The 21,524-nt window shown below is 44.7% G+C and overlaps 1 protein-coding gene across 4 annotated transcripts in view; it reads left to right on the forward strand.

The window, feature by feature from the left end:
• The first annotated feature begins 1,228 nt into the window (after positions 1-1,228).
• The window catches only part of Clec16a (C-type lectin domain containing 16A), a 195,537-nt gene continuing 175,241 nt past the window's right edge, over positions 1,229-21,524 (forward strand). For 3 of the 4 annotated variants that reach the window (XM_051181415.1, XM_051181417.1, XM_051181418.1), the window contains exons 1-3: positions 1,229-1,472; positions 13,999-14,127; positions 18,220-18,353. In XM_051181415.1, the coding sequence (XP_051037372.1) occupies positions 1,393-1,472; positions 13,999-14,127; positions 18,220-18,353 (343 nt within the window). In that variant the 5' untranslated portion in view covers positions 1,229-1,392. The remainder of the gene's footprint in view (positions 1,473-13,998; positions 14,128-18,219; positions 18,354-21,524) is intronic. The other variant, XM_051181416.1, reaches the window with a different exon arrangement.

Genomic DNA, 21,524 nt, shown 5'->3' on the forward strand with positions numbered 1-21,524 from the left:
GCAATATTTATGTGCCAACTCTTGTCCTGGGCACTGGAAAGGTCATTGGGCCCTGACTCAGTTCTTTTCTTAGGGCATTAATGGGTTACCTCAGGAACTGTAGAAATGGACACATGAATGAGTACTGAGCCACAAAGTCTTGCTTTCCACAGAGGTCCCCACTTCAATCAAACCTGAGAGGGAAATTCAGGTATATGTAAGCTCACACAGAGCTTGGAGTTTTCTTTCTTCCTTAATGTGTTAGTTTGAGAAATGGCATGAATTTTGGATGAAGACCAGAGGAAATCGCTGAACATTCATTGTGTTTAGCTTTAGTATATTGCAGTTTTCATCTTTCCAAAATGCAAAAGACTGAAGTGCAAAAGGGAAAAGGGTTTTACAGAGAAACAAGGATGTCACTGACTTTTTTTGTTGACAGAAGCAGATAAGGATACCTGGGCTTGAATCCTTGCCACATGTTAAGTGCCTGACCTATCCATGACTCTTATTTCCTGGATTGTAAAATGAAGTCAATAACAGCATTTACCTCACAGAGTTGTGAGAATTAAATAGTAAATCACTTAGGATAGTGGCATATAATATGCATCACTCAATGACTTTATTTCTTATTTAATTCTTACTATTGTGATATTGAAGATTGCGCCCACAATGAACTAGCCACATTCTCAACTCTAAAAAATTGAGTTAGGGTCTTCAAAACGACTAGATGTTAAAAGATACTCGTTGCCAAGTCTGAAGACCTAAGTTCAATTCCCAGAGACCAAATGATGGAAGGCGAGAACCTACTTTCGAAAGTTGTACTCTGACTTCCACACGTGCTTGCATGCACGTGCACACACACAAATAACAAAAAAAAAAATTTAATTTGAGAACTAAACCTCGCCAAATTTCCAACTTGCTGACCTCTTGAATCAGCCTCTTCAGTAGTTGGGATTTCAGGAAACAGTCTTCTTTTTCTAATCACGAAGCTAACAATCAAAGTATCATACTCCACTTTCCACAAACTGTCCCCCAAAACTCTGCGCACAAGTCGGTTCTCACCCATCCCACAGTGTCCCGCCTACTCCCCTCCTCTTGCCCCGCCTCTTCTCGACGGCCGCGCGAGTCATGCCGGTCCTTGTAGTCCGTTCGCAGAGTCCCGTCGCCGGGAGCCTCGCTCTAGAACTTCATTTCCCAGAGTTCCTCGCGACGGCGGCCGTAAAGCGCGGCGGTCGAACGGCCGGTTCCGGCTGAATGTCAGTGCGGGGCTGTGGGCCGGGGAGGAAGGTGCTTGGCGCTCTCTCCGCCGCCCCCGCCTCTGCCGGCTGGACTTGAAATGTCGCCGCGGACGCCGGGCCGCTGGGAGGATCGGACATGAAAACCTGAGGCGGGCGACGGGGCTGGGCTGCGGACATGTTTGGCCGCTCGCGGAGCTGGGTGGGCGGGGGCCATGGCAAGTCCTCCCGCAACATCCACTCCTTGGACCACCTGAAGTGAGTGTGCGGGGCGCGCGGCGGGGAGGCCGCGGGGCCGGGCGCGGACGTCCAGACGCAGGCTTGGCTCGCTGGGCACCGAGGTGCGAGGCGGACAGGGTCGCCACGGAAGGGTGCTACGCTTGTTATCCGGGAGGCTTTAGAGTCAGGGCATATGGCATCGAACCCTGACTCTGTCGCCCCTGGCCCTGTGACCTTGGACAAGTCGGGTGACTTTTTAGTTTCCAGACCCCCAACCTGAAAAGTAAGGGCATCTATGAGTTTTCTGTTTGTGGACAGGAGTTGTCATGATGCGGGGTAGACGGTGGCCACAGAGTGTCTCGGGGTGGCACTTCTTGGACTGGATAGTTTAGAGATCAGAGGCCCCGGAATCGGTCCGACCCGGGTTCGAATTTAGAAGTATGCGTTTAAGCTTCAGTTTCCTTAGCTGTAAAATGAATAGAGTGACAGTACTACTTTCTGTGGTTATTTTTAGGGTTGGTTGGATAAGAGAATGAACAAAATGCGCCGAACATGTACAAGTGCTCTAAAAAGAACAGTGATTAGAAGAACGAAGTGTTTTCAGAAGGAAATCTAGAGGGATAGTCAGCAGTAGCACTTTGGGATAGGTGGCTAACAGAGTTCTGAGGACGCAGGAACAAACACAGAAGAGGCTAGCTTTGGAGTTAGACCTGTGTTCAAATCCTGATTCAGCCACATAATGACTGTGACCTTGGTCATATTTTATCTCTGCTTTTCTAATTTGCCATTACTCACTGGGAACTATGAAGTGTACAAAGATTAGGTACACTTGCAAAGTGATTGACCCAGTATTGATACACAGCAGGTGGCTAATAGTGGTGGGCAAGCCTTCCCAGCCTACCCCAAATCCTTTCTGTCTCGTGGTTTCATTCATCATACCTCTGCTGTCTTCTTTGATTCTGTGGTTTCTTTCTAGCTTTTGTTAAGCTGCTACTTCCAAGGCATAAGAAGCTACTTGGTTTCTTTGCAGTTGTATTTCCAGGATGTAGCAGGTACCTAAGTGCACAGTGAGAACCCAGTGGATACATAAAGAATGGGGGAAAGGAAGAAGAAAAAAAGAAAAAGAATACACTGGGCAAATGTTACAGAACATTTAGACAGAGCCTTGGGTGGGGGTGACAAATTGAGGGAGTGGTGGAAAATAGAGACCATTGAGGAGGGAAAGGCTGGAGATGGGGTGCTAAAGGGGGTGGTATGTAAGAAGGCGACTTCTTTTCATGGGGGCCCCACAAGATTTCTAATGCTAAATCAAGGTCAAGGATGGAAAGATGGTGAGATAATAGAAAGGAAGACAGGGGTCCCTAGAAAGGATTTGTGAACTAAAAATTAGGTGGGGGCTTCTCCTTTGATCCTGGGGTTATAGAATGGCTGTCATGGAGCAAGCATTTAGTAAATGTTTATGCATCTCCAATTGTGGAGAACAGGATGGTTTGGGGGTGGAGCAAGAAGCCAAGGAGAGGAGGGAGGTCGAGGGCAAGAATGGGGGGTTGGTAAGGATGCAGAAATCTTAAACAGATGGCAGATGGCCCAGAAAGGGAGTGTGGTGTGCATGAGTGGCTGAAGGCTGAAGGATTTGAGGAATGTGTGTGTGTGGATATGGCTCTGAAGGGGAGGGTGTATCCTGAGGGGCTGGGCCTGCTACCAGGCCAAGCACCTGCTGACTGTCCCTTAGCTAGGGCTGTAGTCACTTAAAATTCCCATTTATTGTGTTGTTTTTGTCTTGCTAAAGATTTCCTGTTTTCTTTTAGTCATCACAAGTTTACGAGTTCTAGGACCTTTTATTGTTCCCATTATGTGGACTTGGGGGTTAAGATTCAGGGAGCTTAGATCACCTGTCCCAAGGTGAAACAGCTGAAGACTGGCAGAGTCAGATCTTGACTCTAGTTTTCTTGTTACACTGTCTTTTTGGATAAGACTCAATTTGAGGAAACTTTTAACTGGGTTGTGTGTCATGGTCAATGGGCATCTTTGCTAGCCAACCAGTGCACACCTGGGACTGTAAGGGGCCTCAGGTTCCTTCCCAATATCCCTGGAATTTCTCAGGTTCATTGTTGAGGTCACTTGAAAAAGAGCTTGCCTGCCTGCCTCGGTTCAGGCTGATTCATTTGATCACTATCACAACCTTGGGAACCTGAGTATTAGCACGAGCTTAATGATTCCAAGGTGACTTGGAAAGGGGTACCACAGACAGCTAGTGCCTATCCAGTGCTTGTGCTTCCATGGCTGTGGTAGTAAGCATCTTGGGTACAGAGCTGCTAGTTCCCTGGGTCTGCTGGCTGCCTCTGGGAGACCACAGTGGAGTCAGAACTCTACAGTGTGTCAAATGCAGGAACTGCAGCAAGCCCAGTGGTTTGTAGAATCCCTAAGAATTCCCTAGCTCTTATGGAGGAAGAAAAACACTAGCTCAGAGTCCCCCAAATGGGAAAGAGTCGTCATATGGTACAGCCACATTGTGGGTACCATAGTCAGGTTTGTGGAAGATCCAGCTGGGTTTGGTGGCTATAGAAGACAAGGCTGTGAGTAGGAAGAGGCTTTCTGACATGTAGGGTGATGAACACTTAAAGTTTGTCCTGCACTGGGGGGAAATAGGACTATCACTGCTAAAGTCAGGAAAGCCTTTAGCAAGCCAGCACAAATCCTAGTTAGAAGTGACAGTCCCAAATCCTTTAAAACCAAACCAAACCAAATCAACAACAACAACAACAAACCATGGTCTTTTGAAAGCTCAGGTTGGTCTAGAATCTGTAATCCTCCTGCCTTAGTCTCTAGATAGGAATTCCAGGCATGCACCTCTGGGCCTGGCCTCCAGTACATTCTTGCCCTGATCTAGCACAGTCCTGGTGGAGTGAGAGTTTAAGATTTTAAGAAAACTGAGAACAGAGTTCTTTAGTTGTTGGCCTTTACATTTCTTTCTGCAGGGGCACAGAGGTGTAAGGAGGAATGAGACAAGGTCTTGCTCTGACTGACCTCAAACTCTTGCTCCTAAGTGCTAGGATCATAGACATACATCACCATACATGCCCATGCCCATATAGACATATATGCCTAACCCCTGCTGTAAAAATACCCTTTCCAGCTGGGCAGAGGTGGCACATGTCTTTATTCCCAGCACTCAGGAGGCAGAAGCAGGAGAATCTCTATGAGTTGGAGGACAGCCTGATCTACAGAGTAAGTTCAAGGACAGCTAGGGCTGTCAGACAGAAAAAGAATACTCTTTCCTTCATAGCACACCCATCTTACAAACTGGAAAGAAACTTTCCTGTGTCATGGGGTTTTACTTTTGATAAACTGAAAAACTTTACCTGGGTTATTAACCTACCAAGTTGGGTCAGTCATTTAGTGGGGGAGGAGGGCAGATGGGATAGTCAGGTTGTTATTCATGACACATCATTGGTGGTTTATTGCCCAGGCTAGTGACAAGACTGTGACATTAACTGACAAATGTTTATCACTAAGCAGAATCTCTACTGATGGCGTCCTTTGGTTATTACCAAAATGTTATTTTGAAAGGGGGACTGTGAGCCCTCAAATTGATAGAACCTTGGTTGTTATATCATTGTCTTAATTCTAGTCACAGTGTGGTGTCAAGATTCTTGGTCCAAGTGATGGATCCTGCTAAGTTGCCTAAGTGCTACTGGAGTCGATTGGTGTGTTCTAGCTATGCCATGGCAGAGAGCAGGTGCTTAGAAACAACTGTCAGGAATCTGCCTCCTTCCTCCTGGTCTCCTCAGCAGTTTCTGGGTACCTGTTGTGTCTGTCAGCTTAGCCATCCAAATGGGAACAGAGAGTTCCTTCTCTTTTTCTCCTTCCTTCCTTTGTCCCTTCCTTCCTTCCTTTTTTTTTTTTTTTTTTTTTTTTTTTTTTTTGGTTCCTTTCTTTGTGTGTGTGTGTGTGTGTGTGTGTGTGTGTGTGTGTTTATGTACATTGGTGTTTTGCCTGCTTTTATGGCTGTGTGAGAGAGTCAGATCCTGGAATTACAGACAGTTGTGAGCTGCCATGTGGGTGCTGGGAATTGAACCCAGGTCCTCTGGAAGAGCAGCCTTTTCTAATAGAGCCTGTGTAGGAGCTGTGGCTTTTTCAGGGCAGATGGCTCTGCCTATACCCTCACCTTGTATCCTAGGCCCTGTCCTACTCTCTGGCCTGGTTTGAGTCCCTGAGGGGATTCACCAAAATCACACTGTCAGCACCTTCCCCTAATCCTCTAGTCTGATCCATCTTAGTTCTGCTGGCCACTATGATGGACACTAACCAGATGAGTTCAAGGCCCAGAATGAGACTTTCTGATGACTGTCTTCAGGGTCTCAGGTGCTGAGCAGGCCAAACAACGTCCCCAGCTTCTCTCCCATACCTAAGATGTAATGGTCTGGAGTTGAGTATGATTTGGGGATGAATTTCCAGTTCTCCTGTCATGCTATATACCCCTTCTCCCAGTCCAGTTTGTGGACCAGTTTCTGGATTTTCCAATAGGAACATCCCAGAGGCATGTAGAGTACATGACATTAGACTTACAGCCAGCCCCAGAAACTGCCTGCTGAAGAGAACTTGGGCCTTAGGTTTCTTTCTCTAAAATGGACACAACATTGATTTCCATTGACACAGGCTTTCATGAACTGCTGGGGTTTGAATTATGAACATAAATAAGACTCTTGGGAAAGCAAGGCCTGGGGAGGAGGCAGGTTTGTTTGTATCCACAGCCCTTAGTGATGAACCTCTGGTGAACTGGTTGCATGCTGTCAGAAGGCTACAGGTTTTCAGTTTAAGCATTGCAGGCTTGCCAGTGTGCATGGGTCTGATAATGAGATTTTGTATGTGCTGGGCTTCTCTTGAGGGTTAACATTCCTTACCTAAGGCCCTTCCTTACCATCGGATACTATTTTCATGCTTCCTTTATTTTTCTTGTTGTTGATTATCTTTATTCTTTGGTAACTGCATATTGTTTCTGTTTACTTCATTGCTTGGGTTTTCCTTTTTCTTGTTTGGGTTTTTTGTTTGTTTGTTTTTGACAAGGTCTTGTGTATTCCAGCCTGGCCTCAAACTTACTATATAACTGAGGATAGCCTCTTCTGATCTTCCTGTATCTCTCCCCCAAGTGCTGGAATTGCAGATGTTTGATTGTGGCTGTTTTTTGTTGTTTTTTTTTTTAATTTAAATTAGAAACAATCTTACTTTACATATAAATCCCAGTTCCCTCTCCTTCCCATGCCCTATCCCCCATCCCATTTACCTTTCTGCTCCCTAGGGAGGGGGAGGCCTTCCATGGGGGATCATCAAAGTCTGTCACATCATTTGGGGCAGGGCCTAGGCCCTACCCCTTGTGTCCCCCTCCATGGGGGAATGGGCTCCCAAAGTCCATTGGTGCACTAGGGATAAATGATTGTGCATGGGAGGCAGGCACACCACCAACTGAGCTATAGACCCAACCATTGCTTGCATTTTTCTGTAATAATTGGGGTCCAGTTGCCTAGTTTTGATCATGGATCCACCCATGTGGTGTAGGGCCCCTGGACCAACATCCTCCTCACTATCTCCCCAGAGGACCAATAGTAAACATACTTGCCTTTAGAATGATACAATTCAAATGCACATAGTTCAAGGGGAAAACACCACTGTAGCAGCTGTTATCCTTGGAAGAAAGTGCTCTTATGTGCTCTAGATAAAGCCCAAAGTTAAGGTTTTGTCTTCTGAAACTGATCTAGATAGGGACTTGGCACATGAAGTCTTAGCAACATTCATGCTCCTAGAAGAGGCAAGAGACATTGTTGTGGGCATCCTTTTCATTAGATACTTGCAAATAGTTGTCAACAGCAAAGATGCTTTTATTTTAGCATCAGGTGGGGGAAAATAGCACAAAAATAGACTTAACACAAACTGCAACTATATAAGCAGAAGGAAAGTTCCAAGGAGACACATCTGAGCAGCAGAGCAACTAACAGTTTCCACTACTCTTTTCCTGTTGTCAAAGTTTTCAGTCTCTCTAATGTGCACATTACATTACAGAATAGGAGGTTATTAGACTTGGTGTGGCTAAGATACTTTAATGACATTCTCTCTTAAAGCTTAGAAATGAGATGCAGCACTGAAGTACTAGGCCTTAATCCAGCCAGCACCCCCACTACTCAAAGCTAATCATACTTTGAGTTTCTTTTCCTAAAACATTATCCAAAGCTGTGTGCTTGGCACTGCAGAGACAATGAGACAATGCAACAATCATAGGGCTTTAACACATGAAATCTGTACACTTCTGTATCAGCAGCAGACTTGAGGAATGTGGACATGCTGATCAGTACTTTATCCACTCTATGCCAAGGAGTGTGACTAACATGTGCATCATCCTAAGTTTGACTGGGGACATCAGGGAAGAAGAAAAGGCCGGTGGCAGAGGAGCAGAAGGAAGAAGAAGCATCATGTGCCTGGCTGTAAATCCAATAAAAGACATGTGAGGCAACGTCAAATTGTAAGGATGTCAGATCTCTAAATTTAGCTGTAGATTTAGGGCAGTGTCAGGGGAATCCTAGCAGTATTCTTGTGTAAATTGGGACAGTTTTAAAATATTTGTGGAAATGTAGAAGGTTGAGAATGGCCAGTATAATGTTGACACATTGGAAGGCTAGACATTGGAGGGCATACAGTGCCACATAGCAAGACTTATGATGCTGCAGTATTAGCATAGGATTGGCACAGGGTAGAAAATGGACTTACATGTGTGGCCACCTGACTAATGAAAAAAGGTGAACCTGCTGTACAGTAGGGAAGTTAAGACCTCCTGGTAGGTGTGGTGGGCCAACCAGGTTACGTATCAGTGTGAGCTGATAACCTGGTACTATCCACCAAAACCACTTTCAGATGTACTCTAAGTCAGAATGCAAAGGATAATTTTGTTACAAAAAAGCAGGACCCTTCATGAACTTAGCATAAGAAAGGATTTCCTAAGATTTGTATAAGTGCTGTCTAGAAGTCAGCAAGATGGCTTAGTGGATTAAGGTGCTTGCTGTCTAGCATTTTAACCTGTGTTTGAACCTTGGAACTCACACAGTGCAACTCCCTAGAAGTTGTTCTCTGAGTTCCACACACAAGTTAAGGCATGTGTGTACCCATTAGCATGCACACCAACACACATATAGTTAAATATATCAGTCAACAAACAAATAAAATGATGTTTTAAAGTGCCATCTAAAATAAAGATTGGTAAATTTGATTCCATTAAAATGCAGAGGTCATTGGGTATAAGCACTTGCTTATGCAAGCCTGCCTACCCAAATTTGATCCCTTAACCCAGTGTGGAAGAACTGACTCTTGCAAGTTATCCTTTGACATGTGTATTGTTATGTCTATATGCCTGCCCCCCAACCTCCATAAAACATACACACACACACACACACACACACACACACACACACACACACACGTGTTTTAAAGGCTACTATAAAGACAGGGAAAAGGCAAGCCAGCATTATGGGGGTCAAGTGCATCCCTGTATGAATGAGCACTCATGATGTAAGCATGGTCATGTCAAGAACTCCAGTGCCTTAAACCAACGGGAATGGCAAGTTTTTCCTGGGGTCAGGGTTAGGAGAATAGCAAGGCCTTCCCCTGGTTGGAGTTCAGATGTTGACTGTGTATGCATAAAGTATTATTAACTACAGCACACTTCTCCCAGATAACTGCAGCCTGAGACAATTGCCCTGTAGCCATCCCTACTATGGTTAGCTGACCTGCTTCCTCATTCAGCTGCATTATGCCTGGTTGCTGGTGTATCTCCATCAGAGTGCACTGGCCACATTATGCCTGGTTGCGGTGTATGTCCATCAGAGTGCAATGGCCACCCAATCCTGGCTTTTCTGTACATCTGCTGTTTCTTCATGCCTGGTCTCCCCAATCAGATCAGTCTCCAATCTGTGGTCTCAATACCACAGTTGATGAAAATAGTTAGAATATTTATTACCCAATAAAGGATTTATGTATAATATATATATATATATATATATATATATATATATATATATATGGTAGATGAGGAGTTTTATAAATAAGTAAAAGTTACCAAGAATAATAAAGTGGGCAAAGTCTTGTAATTGACCCTGCACCAAAGGTAAAATGTAAATTTTCATAAACGTGTGAGAGAAGACACCATCTAACCTTAGTCTTCCTGAGATAAACTCCCCAGAGGATACCATAGAACCCTACAGAACTGCATCATTGCAGAAAGCTGAAAACAAGTGCTGGAGAGGCTGTGAGACATGGGAAATCTGAGCATGCCTTCCAGCCTGACCAGAGGACTGGAGGTATCTAGGCCTGTGCAGTGTAACAATGGGCACATCCTGGGGTTGGGTCGTCTGAGGGTCATATGAAGCCTTTACTTGGTGCAAGATTAATGGGAACTCTTAAAATCCCCTCAAAGGACCCTCTGACTGACCTGTCCTTCATATCTGAAAAAGCCTTCTAATGGGATTTTTCCTTTTCTTTTTGAGATTATAGTTTAATTACAACATTTCTTGCTTTCCTCCCTCCCATATAACCAACCCTTCCCTCTCGCCTTCAAATTCACGGCCCTTTTTCACTAATTCTTATTGCATGTATATGTGTAGATGCATATACTTATGTATTGCTAAGTATAATGCATTCAGTCTATATAATTTATGTATACTTTCAGGACTGGTTGGTAGTAGACAACCAATTGGTATATTCTCTGGGGAAGATCACCTCTCCTGTTTCCAGCTTTCCTTAGTTGCCTGTAATTCTTTGTGCAAGCTTGAAGCCTCATGGTTTTTCTTTTTGTTTTTTTTCCCCCAATCTGGGTCATTGGCGTCATCCTTGTTCAGCTCATGTTTGGGCAATCGTGTTGGTGAGACTTATGGGTGTAGCTTCTGATAGTACTAAGTGTCTTAGTTAAGGCTTTCTGTTGCTGTGAAGAGACACCATGACCATGGCAACTCTTATAAAGAAAACATTTAATTGGGTGGCCCACTTACTCAATCAGTCTGTTGTAGTCATGTTGTGGCAGTGTGCAGACAGACCTGGTGCTAGAGCAGAGAATGCTACATCTTGCATGCAACAGGAAGTCATCTGTAACACTGGGTGGTATCCTGAGCGTAGGAAACCTCAAAGCCCAGCATCACAGTGAAATACTTCCTCCAACAAGGCTATAATCACTCCAACAAAGCCATACCTTCTAATAGTGCCACTCCCTATGAGATTATGGGAGCAAATAACATTCAAGCTACCATACTAGGAGACACAACCTCACAGCAAATTCTCTGATCCTCTTGGCTCTTAAAATCTTCTCACCCCCTCTTCTGTAATGTTCCATGACCCTTAGGTGTAGGAATGTTTGTTGATGTATCTGTTGGGACTGGACTTACAACTCTGCATTTTGATGTAATTTTGTGTAGTGCTCTCCTCTGTTGCAAAGAGACATTTCCTTAATGAGGGGTGAAGATTATACTTATTCATGGGTATAAGGACAAATGCTTATAGATTGTTAGGGATTATGCTGGTTTAATAAATTAGTGTCTGTAGATTCTCCGATAGCCATGACTTTACTCATACTGAATGCTAGCTAGGTCCACAGTACCAAGCATGGTTTCCCTCTTGTTGAGCAGTTAAGTCCTATTAGTGAGCTGTATCCTCAGCAATACTAATTCACCTTCCACCTCTGGGGTGTAACCAAGGGTGATAGCAAAAGGCTGGGTGTTTTAGGAGTCTCTTAGATGTCCCTGGCCAACAACTCAAAGGGCTTTCTCATGTCTGGTATTGGAGTCTTTATTAGGTGGGCAGTCATTGGATCATTGGAGGTGCACCATCAGTCCAGATGAGAAAAGTTCTCTAATAGGAGTTTTTAAAAAGCGATTATATAACAAAAGAATCCATCATAATAACAACTAGCAGTTTAATCCCTCCCACTTTTAGATAGGATGGGGGTCTCATTATGTAACCCTGGGTTGGTCTGGAACTCAGAGATCCAACTGCTTCTGCTTCCTGAATGATGGAATTTCTTTTAAATTTTGAGAGAAGGTATCACTGTGTAGTCCATCTAGACTGGCCTTGAATTCAAAGTAGTCCTCCTACCTCAGCCTCCCTAGTGCTGGATTACAAATGTGCATATCACACCCAGTTTAGTTATCTCTCTTTTTACTTTTCTTTCCAGGGCCACCATATAACATATGGTCTCTTTTTACAGGGGAGGTCACTAAGGTACAAGAGATGAAGTAGCCTGTTCCAATCACTAGCTTATTAATGGTAGAGACATCACTAGGTATGCTAGTTTAGAAGATAGCAGACCTAGATATGCTAATGCAGGTGTCTGTGATACCCACATACTTTACTACTTCTTCAGAAGTGATTCACAAGCTTTACTTCCTGCTCTTAAGTTCCTTGGACCTTTTCTACCTCATTTTTTCTTTGAAGTCCTCTTTCCCTGACTATTTGGGACCAGCCTGGTTCATCTTCTAAAGTCTTTGGTATTATGTAATCTAATAAGGGAGTTCATCACATCCCCCATCATAATGACCACAGTATAACAGTAGCAGCTGAGACTTCTTAGTGTTGTCAGCCCTGTATGCACCATGCTTCATATCCTTTGTGGCTATTACTGTGTTTAGACAGAGCTGCAGAGGGTGAGATGAAATAAATGCCTGTCCTAGACCACAGCTAGGGGGTGCCAGGGCCTGATGAACTAACTCTTTAGCACAGCTCTGTGCTATAACTTGAACCCTTACTTTATATTTGTATAAAGTATACTATACTCTTGTATACTATACTCCAGCTTATATTAGTGGAGACTGCCTCTGCCTCATTCAGCATTTATTTGGGCAACACTCGCTGTGTACCAGCTACTCTGGAGTGTTTTGGAGTCACCAGGGTCATTAAGATGATTTGCCTGACCTGGAAGTTCCAGTCTAGTCAGGGAGACAAACCATTGAGAACACACTGCTCTGAAAGCGCTTGACTGACATGAGATGGTCACAAGTTCCAGTTTACCTGGGCTACAGACCCAAGGCCAGTTGGGTCAGGTAGCAAGTACTTCACAGAGGGTAGCGGTGCCAGGGAAGAGGGGACAGCCAGGTCCATGGGGGCTGGAGGATGAGAGTGAAAAAGCCTTCTCCAAAGAAAGCTTCATTGAGAGATGGTATCTTGAGACTTGAATATGAGCAACAGTTGCTGGTTGATAAGGCAGCAAGGGCAGTCTATTCAGACAGCCCCCTCAGTTGAAGTCAGACCCTGTCTACTGTAGTTGAGGCCCTCAGAGTAGATGTACTCTCCCACGTTGCTGCTTCCCAGTGAGCCAGAACTGTGATGTGTGATGCCACTCCATGCATGTTATCCTCCTGGATATAAATGTATCTACAGAATGGGAAGAATGCTCCTTCCCAGTCTGCAGCCAGCATTACCTTGTCCCTGGGAGAGGGCCCATTATCCTGTGGACTGTGTGGATGGTGTAACCGATGGCCACATTGGGAGTGCTGTAGCAGCTGTCAACTTTTCCAAGTTTCTAGGTTTCCTGGGCCACAGAGCAAGTTCAAGACCAGTTGGGTCAAATTACTAAGACCCTGTCTCAGAATAAAATGTAATAATGAAAAACAGGGAGGTGGAGGCTGTGGCTTGGTGGCAGAACCTTATTTAGCTAGCATGGCTGAAGCTGTAGGTTCATTCCCCAGCACAGTGACAACACAGTTGAGGCTGTCCTTAAAATATAACAGACAGCCACAGTGTTACTACAAGAAGCCAGCCCAGCTGCTGGGAGCAGCTAGGTCTAATTACTCCCCCTCCAAGATCTGCCTTTTGTTCCCTCCATGCTCTTCTGGACTGTAGGAGACATAGTCCCTCTACTCTCTTCCTCTTGCTCTCCCAGTCTCACTCAGAAACTGAATGTGGCCCTGAAACATGTCTCAGCCAAACTGCTATTGAGCCTGCTTTTCTTTCCTAAGTAAGCCTCAGGCTCTGACAGGTGAAGTTGCCTGGACTTTGGCCTCTCTCACCCACTTCACTTAGGATTTAGCACTTGAGATTGTTCCCCTTGGACAGGAGTTAACTCATTCTGTCCTGCTCTGAGTCCCAGTTTCCATTGTGTTGCACTAGAGAGGAACTATAGGCATCCCACAAGTAGTGTTTAGGAATCTCAGTGCCAGGTACTTGAAATTGCTCTTGTCATCTATCACTGTGGACTGTGAGGCCTCCCACATTTGCTCTCCCTTCAACTCTAAATCAGAATGCCCAAGTGCACCGAGGAGCCTCTGGCTTTGCCAGCTCTGTGGTTCTCTTGCACCCTGAAGATTTTGGGTGCTGGTTACAGGGCTTGGCAATGCTCTTGCCTCAGTTGAGCAGTTGTGTCCCTGCCTTGTAATGCTTCAGAGCTCCTTCTGCCATTTTTCTTAGGTGGTGACTTCTATCTGCGTCTGAATGGGAAACTTAAACACCACAGCTGTGCTGTGGGTGTCACCAATGGTCCTTGGGCCTGGCTTTCAGGTCAGCAGTTTGTGTAAGTTCTTGTTATTCCCTTTTCTTGTAGGTACCTATACCATGTTTTAACCAAAAACACCACCGTCACAGAACAGAACCGGAACCTGCTTGTGGAGACCATTCGTTCCATCACTGAGATCCTGATTTGGGGCGACCAGAATGACAGCTCTGTATTTGAGTAAGGCTTAACAGTTCTTTTGTTTTGTTCCTTTTGAATGTTCTTCCAAGTATACACTATGAGTCAGGAATTGGTGCTAATTCCATCTTGCCTAAATATCTATAACAAATATCCTTGAGAGACTGGAGTGGTACAAGTCCAAAATGGAAGAACTATGGAAATGAGTTTCTTTAGAAGAGGTGAAGATGTTGTGGATAGAATTCCAAGTTGTACCCTGTTATCTGTTCCATGGCAAGAGGAATGTCCCAGATTCCAAATGAACAGAAAGATACTGCCCCAAGGGAGTTGCTGAGGGCCAACACTTAATGTGTTTATTTTATTTTAGTGCTTTGTATGTGTATATATGTGTATGTATGTATGTTGGAACATGTGTGGGCATATGTATAGGTGGGTGTTCATGCATACATGCACACACATGTACATGTGTGGAGATTAGAGGTTGATGTCAAGTGTTGTCTTCCATCACTTTCCACTTAATTTACTAAAGCAGGGTCCCTTGCTGAACCCAAAGCTGTTAATTCAATCTAGACCAATGGTTCTCAACTTTTGGGTTGTGACTCTTAGAGGAATCAAATGACCCTTTCACAGGGGTCACCTAAGATCATCAGAAAACAGATATTTACATTATGATTCCTAACTAGCAAAATTATAGTTATGAAGTAGCAATGAAAATAATTTTATGCTTGGGTCACCATACCATGAAGAACTGTATTAAAGGGTCAAAGCATTAGGAAGGTTGAGAGCCAGTGATCTAGACTAACTAGCCAGCTTGTCCTTGGGATCCCCTGTCTCTGCTTCCTGAGGGCTTGACTTACAGGCAGTCTGCTATACCTACCCAGGTTTCACATGGGTTCTAGGGATTTGAACTCATGCTTTTGAGGAAAGTCCTTTATCTACTGAGCTGTCTCCCTAGATCCTAGTGTATTGACTGAGGGGTAAGCAACAGTGCTGAGCTTTGAGAAGACAGTCTAGCAAATCCCACCTCCCATCCCCAGCCTACATGGAAGCCTTGTTGGTGCCCATATATGCAGCTGGGAGAGAGTGAGGGAGCCCATCTTATCCAGAGTCCACAAAGAAGTTTCTTCCCATCTTTACACTTCCTGAACCAGCAGACTGTGGCCAGATTGTTTGTCCCCGTGAGCTTTGGTTTCCTTATCTTTGAAAAGGAGAGAATTCTCCCTTTCTGGTACTTGGCAGCTTGTCAGCCTCATGGACTATACAAGTGATGAACAGAAGTGTTCCCATTGGACAGCTTTTAGGCTGAAAACCAGGGTTCCTTCGTACCTGTCTTGAAGTCTTAATGTGCAAAGATTTGAGATTGGGTTATGACAGCCAAGCACACAGATTTTTATGTGTATGCTGGGGCAGGGGTGGTGAATGTGGGTATACTTACACCAAATCACTTGCCATGGTACATATGTGAAGGTGAGGGGACAACCTCAGGGTGGGTTCTTGTCTTCCACTTTGTTTGAGACAGGATTTCTTGTTTCACTGCTGTATATGCCAGGCTAGCTAACCCTTGAGCTTCCATGGAATTCTGTCTGCTTCCCCTCTCACTGTAGGAGCTCTGAGGTTAAAGGTGCACACTACCCCATCTAGATTTTATGTGGCTTCTAGAGATTCAGGCTCAGGTCTTCATACTTGTGTGGCAAGCACTTTACCCACTGATCTGTCTTCCTAGCCCAGGCTTCTAAGTTATCTTTTATTTGTTTGCAGGACAGCTCTGGGGGTGAAGGGGTGGGGGTGGGGTGGGGGGTGGAATAGAAACTTCTTGAGTGTGAGCCTGAGACATGCTATGATCCCTGAAGGAAAAGATGGGCACCTAGAGTGAAGTGTGGTTTAGCAGTGGGAGGGGTTCCTTTTATAGACTCATTAAGAATTTCCTTACCTTTTTGTTGTTTAAATGAGAAAAAACCCTGGGTTAAAGATTAGACTGTCCTAGCACCTTTTTTTTCCCCCCCTAGAATGGAGCGTGTTGGTCAGCTTAGAAAAACTTCTGGGTACCTGGTGTGCTGGTGTGAGGCACACCTTTAAGCCTAGTGCTCAGGAAGCTGTAATAGAAGAATCCTGAGTTTGAGGTCAGCCTTAGCTTAGAGACCCTGGTCCAAAAGGGAAAAAAAAGTGCAAAGTGCTTCAAGTGTAGTTTTACTTTAGGTGAGGACCCCGTACTCTGCTATTTATTTGTTGCTCAGTTGTTTTAGGCACTAGGGCCTCTGCCCAGTTGGCTCCTTTGTCCCCTGCTTTTTGAACATTTCCTTATTTCCTAGTACAGTAAGATACCCAGACTCATTTTATAGTTTTGATGCCCCAGACTCAACCATTCTCCCAAGTATTCTCCCATTCCCCTAAGAATTTTTCAAAAATTCAGCCTTGAAGTTGCAAAGATGCTTGCCATACAAACATGAATTCGAATCCCCAGAACTTTTATAAAAGTATGTGTGGCAGCATATGTTTGTAATCTCAGTGCTTGTGTGGTGAGATGGGAGGCAGAAACAAGAGAGTGCATGGAAGATGGAAGGCAAGTCAGATAGCCTGATAAATGTAACAGCAGTGACAGCCTCAAACAATGTAGAAGGTGAGGACCAACATTCAAAGCCTCTTGATGACTTCCACATGCTTGCCATGTATATACATGCCCCAACACAGACATACACATCATATACACAAAGATAAAATACATCTAGCCTTGAGACTTTCACATCAGATCTACTAAGTCACCCCTGCAGCAAAATCTAGGTATTGAGTGGTTTGATTTTAGCAAGTCACTGGTTTGTGCCAAAAGCAGAGGCAAACAACAGGACAGATGCCAGAATGCTCTGGAGGGGTCAGTCGGACCAGTATGTACAGGCAGATAGAATTCTGGAGTCAAAGTGAGAAAAGGACTTAGTTTTTTTTTTTTTTTTTTTTTTTTTTAAGATCATGTTTTTTTTTTTTTTTTTTTTTCATTTATTCTTTTATGGATTCAAGCAGAATTATGTGGCAGTGAGTATCAGGCCACTGGTCCCATCCCTATGGAGTTGACCGTTGAGGGAAACTGAGCCATCCAGTAGACTGTGGTAACTACAGGAATCCCCCCCCCCTTCCTTCTCTTCCTTCTTCCTTCCTTTCCTTCTTCCCCTCCCCTCTCCTCCTTTTCTTCTTTCCTTTTCTCTCCCCTCTCCTCCCTCTTGCCTCTCCCTTCCCTTTCTCCTCCCCTCTCCTTTTCTTTTGCAGGGTCTCCTATATTCCAGGCTAGCTTTGAACTCACAATGTAGCCAAGATGATTTTGAACTTCTGATTCTCCTGCCTCCACTGCCCAAGTGCTGGACACCTCAATACCTGCCTTATGTGATGTTGGGCAAGCACTCTATCGACTGAGCCGTATCCCCAGCCTTTGATTGCTGGGATTTCTTCCGAATCGATCTCGCTCAAATACACTGAACAAATAAATAGAAACATCTTTCTTAAAGAAAGGGCACTGAAGACTTCATTTTTAACATGCATCACCACATCCCTACCCAGGCCAGTGTCCCTGGCCGTGTGTAGACATACGTCCTTTGAACACAAGGAAGGCAGAAGCAGATCTGGGGGCTCTGTAGGGTCCATCCACATTCATTCTTCACCCTTCTTCACGTTCTTTGAAGAAAGGTAAGGAAGCTGGAAACTTGACAATGGAAGTGAAAAGCTCTGCTGTTACTCAACATCTTTTGGCCCTTCAGGGAAACCCAGTTCTTGTGTTTTCCTGCCCTTGAATATGGGAATACAAAGGAAATAGGTCTTTTGGGGAAAGCTAAGGATACAGGTTGTGTAAATGCTGGGAATCAATTCTTGTAGCGTACACCGACACAGGCTGCTGTGTGACCACTTAGTAGGTAAAGAGCATCAAATTCTGTCAGAATGTACCTCACCATTTCACGAAACCAGCACTGGCTTTGCACGTTGACACAGGAAGAATGAGAGTCAGAAGGCCATGCATTGTCCTCAGTTACAAGTGGCATCATGGGCACTGAGACTGTGCAGTCCAGTCTTGCCACTGGTGGCCATATAGGGCAAGCCTACACATATGAGCTGTGAGTATATCCACCCACTGACCTTTTCTTGTTCTCTCTTCAGCTTCTTCCTGGAGAAGAATATGTTTGTTTTCTTCTTGAACATTCTGCGGCAGAAATCCGGCCGATATGTGTGTGTCCAGCTGTTACAGACCTTGAACATTCTCTTTGAGAACATCAGCCACGAGACTTCACTCTGTAAGGATACTGTTTGCCATTTGCTGTGTACTGCCAGGTGTCAGGTGGTTTCATATGTTTGCTTCCTGAATAGTCTGCTCAGGCTACCCCAGTGGGTTTAGTGGCTTGGGCAGTAGAAATGTGTTTGCTCACTGTTCTGGAGGATGGGTATTCAATTTGAAGCTAAAGTCAGGACTGGTTTCTGATGACAGCTTTCTTCTTAGCCATCATCTCAGTCTGTTTTCTGTTAGTATAACAAACTCTGAGATTAGGTAATTAAAAACTCTTTTTTATTTCGTATGTGCATGGGTGTTTTGCCTGCACATACATATATACATACATACATACACACACACACACACACACACACACACATACACACACACACACACACACACACACATATATGTCTGTGTCCCATTTGAGTGTCTGATGCCTGCATCAGATAACCTGGAACTGGAGTTAAAGATGGTTATGAACTACCATGTGGGTTCTGGGAGTCAAACCTAGGTCCTCTGGAAGAACAGCTAGTACACTTAACCACTGAGCCATCTCTCCAGACCTGAGAAACTAGGTCATTTAGAGGAATGACCTTTATTTTGGCTTAAGATTTTGAAGGCCAAGAATTTCAAAATTAGGCATCCACACCTTGTGAGGGCATTCTTACCTCCTAACACTGCCTCAAATCAGGAATAGAGGTTATGGCATATGAACCTTTGTGGACATTTTAGACTTTAACTACCTTCTCATTGTACCCAGCCCTATCTGTGAGAAAGTGAGGTTAAGAAAGAGCTCAACCTTTGGCCTCTCTAACTTCTATGGATACACTAATCTTGTCAGGGTTGAACCCCACCTCTCGACCTCATTTAACCTTAATTACTCTTGTAAGCCCTGTTGTCTCATGCAGTCACACTGAAAGTGACACCTGTGGTCTGTAAGTGTGTTGGGGACAGTTCAGAATGGTAGGGTTCTGTGAAAGACCAGAGAGTTCTCTGCTGAGTGAGTCTGGAGGGGGTACGTTCCCTCTGTATTGTTCAATTTTGAAGACCTAATGGATGAGTAGTCCCCAAACTATCATGGCCATTCCCTCTAGCCAGCACTTTTCAGAGCACTTGGCATCTGGAGCTAGTCTTGGTTGTCATAGTCCACCCAAGTACAGGGGGGACTGCTAAACATCCTGTTATACCCAGGACAGAACCTTCACTGGGGCATTACCTAGCCCAGACCCTTATCAGTGCTGGGACGGAGCCAGCCTGACATCATTCTGTGCTAGCTTACTTACTCCAAATGCAGCAGAACCCAGGTCCTGCCCTTGAGAGTGAGAGAAAAGGTGGTACTGAATTCCTGGGACAAGTCTGAAAAAGGATCTGGTCTGGAGAGCTACTGTTTGGCCACTTCAGCAGTGGCCACTAGGTGGTGCTGCCACCACAGAGACCTCCCTCCCTGACCACAGTCTGACAGATGGGGCTAATTCATGTCTCCCTGCATGGTTTCCCTTGTTATCAGCTTCTGTTTTGCTAGATGCAAAACAAGTGTGGTGTCTGAGCTCTGAGGGGAAGATCCAGGTCCAAGGCTCCGGCCCAGGGCCCAGCCGACATTGAACACCCAGGGATATTGCTGAGGCTGCTGGGACAATTCTAGTCTTGAGTTTTAGTATAGAATCCCCTTGACTTTTATTCTGGTGACCCCTTTAAAACCTATTTGGGCTAGGAATTAAAGAGAGGCACTTTAGAAGTCTTAGCTTCTTAGTGTGGCAGCTTGAAGGTCTGACACACACAGTGAAGTGGCCTCTGCTGGCCAGCTGGCATATCCATCACTCTTGTCTCGTACAAGGTCGGTAGCTGTCATCAGCAGTCACTGTCACGTACATTGGGAATTTAGCTAAGGCTTTGTGATCTTTAACCAGAACCCCCACTTCCTCCACCCACAACCCCTATGACCCTTTCTGCTTTCTGCATCTGTGTTGACTATTTTAGAGCTATTCAAAAGTGATATGGCATGTACATGTGTGGGTACCCTGCTGTGAGAACCCTTGACAGACACATCTCTGACTTTCTGGACATTTTATTAAAACATCTTTCAAGACAGTTTTTGTCTATATAGTCCAGGACCAAACTCTTGGTCCACCTGCCTCAGCATCAAAGTGTTAGGATTTCAGTTATACACCACTATGTCCTTCTGCTTTTGTTATTATTTTAGAAAAAAAAAAAAAAAAGGAGTCATTGTAAAGCAACAAAACTTACAAAAGTGAGGTCAGGTGCCTGTAGCCTCCCACCCTATAATTCAGCTATATATAGGCCATCTACTCACTCTGCTCCCAACCCATCTTCTGTTGTTTCTGCATGTGGCCCTCCATGGTCTGGCTCACAGCTGCATTGTTACCAAATGGTGACTGTGGGCATCTAGGTGCTTTCCAGATTTTCACTATTACACTTTTACAGGGAGCCATTGCACAGAGACCACTATTGCCTGTTTGTTTGGTGACCTAAGTGTCCGAGGCCTGAGAAACTGAGATTACTTACCAACTTCCAGGTTTGTTATAACCACAGGATGTCAGCCATAAGTGATAGGGTAGAAAAATACCAGCCACATATCAGACCCCTCTACTGATCACTGGTGGTTCCATTACCCACACAGAGCCATCATTTGGAGACTTCGAAAAGTCCCTGTGGGGAGCAGATGAACCCTGTGCACAGCTGTCCCAGGTGTAGAATGTAGCCAGAGACTCTTGTCACATACCCGAAGCTGCTAGCTTTTGTGCCATTTGTGGCCCAGGGGGCACTAGCCTGTAAATACAGAGCTCACTAAGATGTCCTACCTCTTGTCTTGTGTAAGCCTGTTGTCCTTCCCCAGCTGTCCGTAGCCACATCATGATAAGCATTCCAGTTATCAAAATCGTCCGTAGCCACATCATGATAAGCATTCCAGTTATCAAAATCACCTAGGTTTTATGTTACATGGGAAATAATAGGTGGATAAATAAGTTTTGGACAGTTTAAAGAATGGAATAGTACACAGCAACAAAGAGGGAAAGTTAGTGCAGCTGCCACACACAGCAGTATGGCAAACTCTGATGTGGTGATGAGTGAGAGGCCAGACACAGGCAGCACTCATCCTGTCTGACTCCTCTATGTAAGGTTCACAAACAGGTACACTAGTCTATAGAGTTTGGGGAATTAGAGTGGGTCCTGT

Source organism: Phodopus roborovskii, unplaced genomic scaffold, assembly GCF_943737965.1.
Source record: "Phodopus roborovskii unplaced genomic scaffold, PHOROB, whole genome shotgun sequence".
Classification (NCBI taxonomy): Eukaryota; Metazoa; Chordata; class Mammalia; order Rodentia; family Cricetidae; genus Phodopus; species Phodopus roborovskii.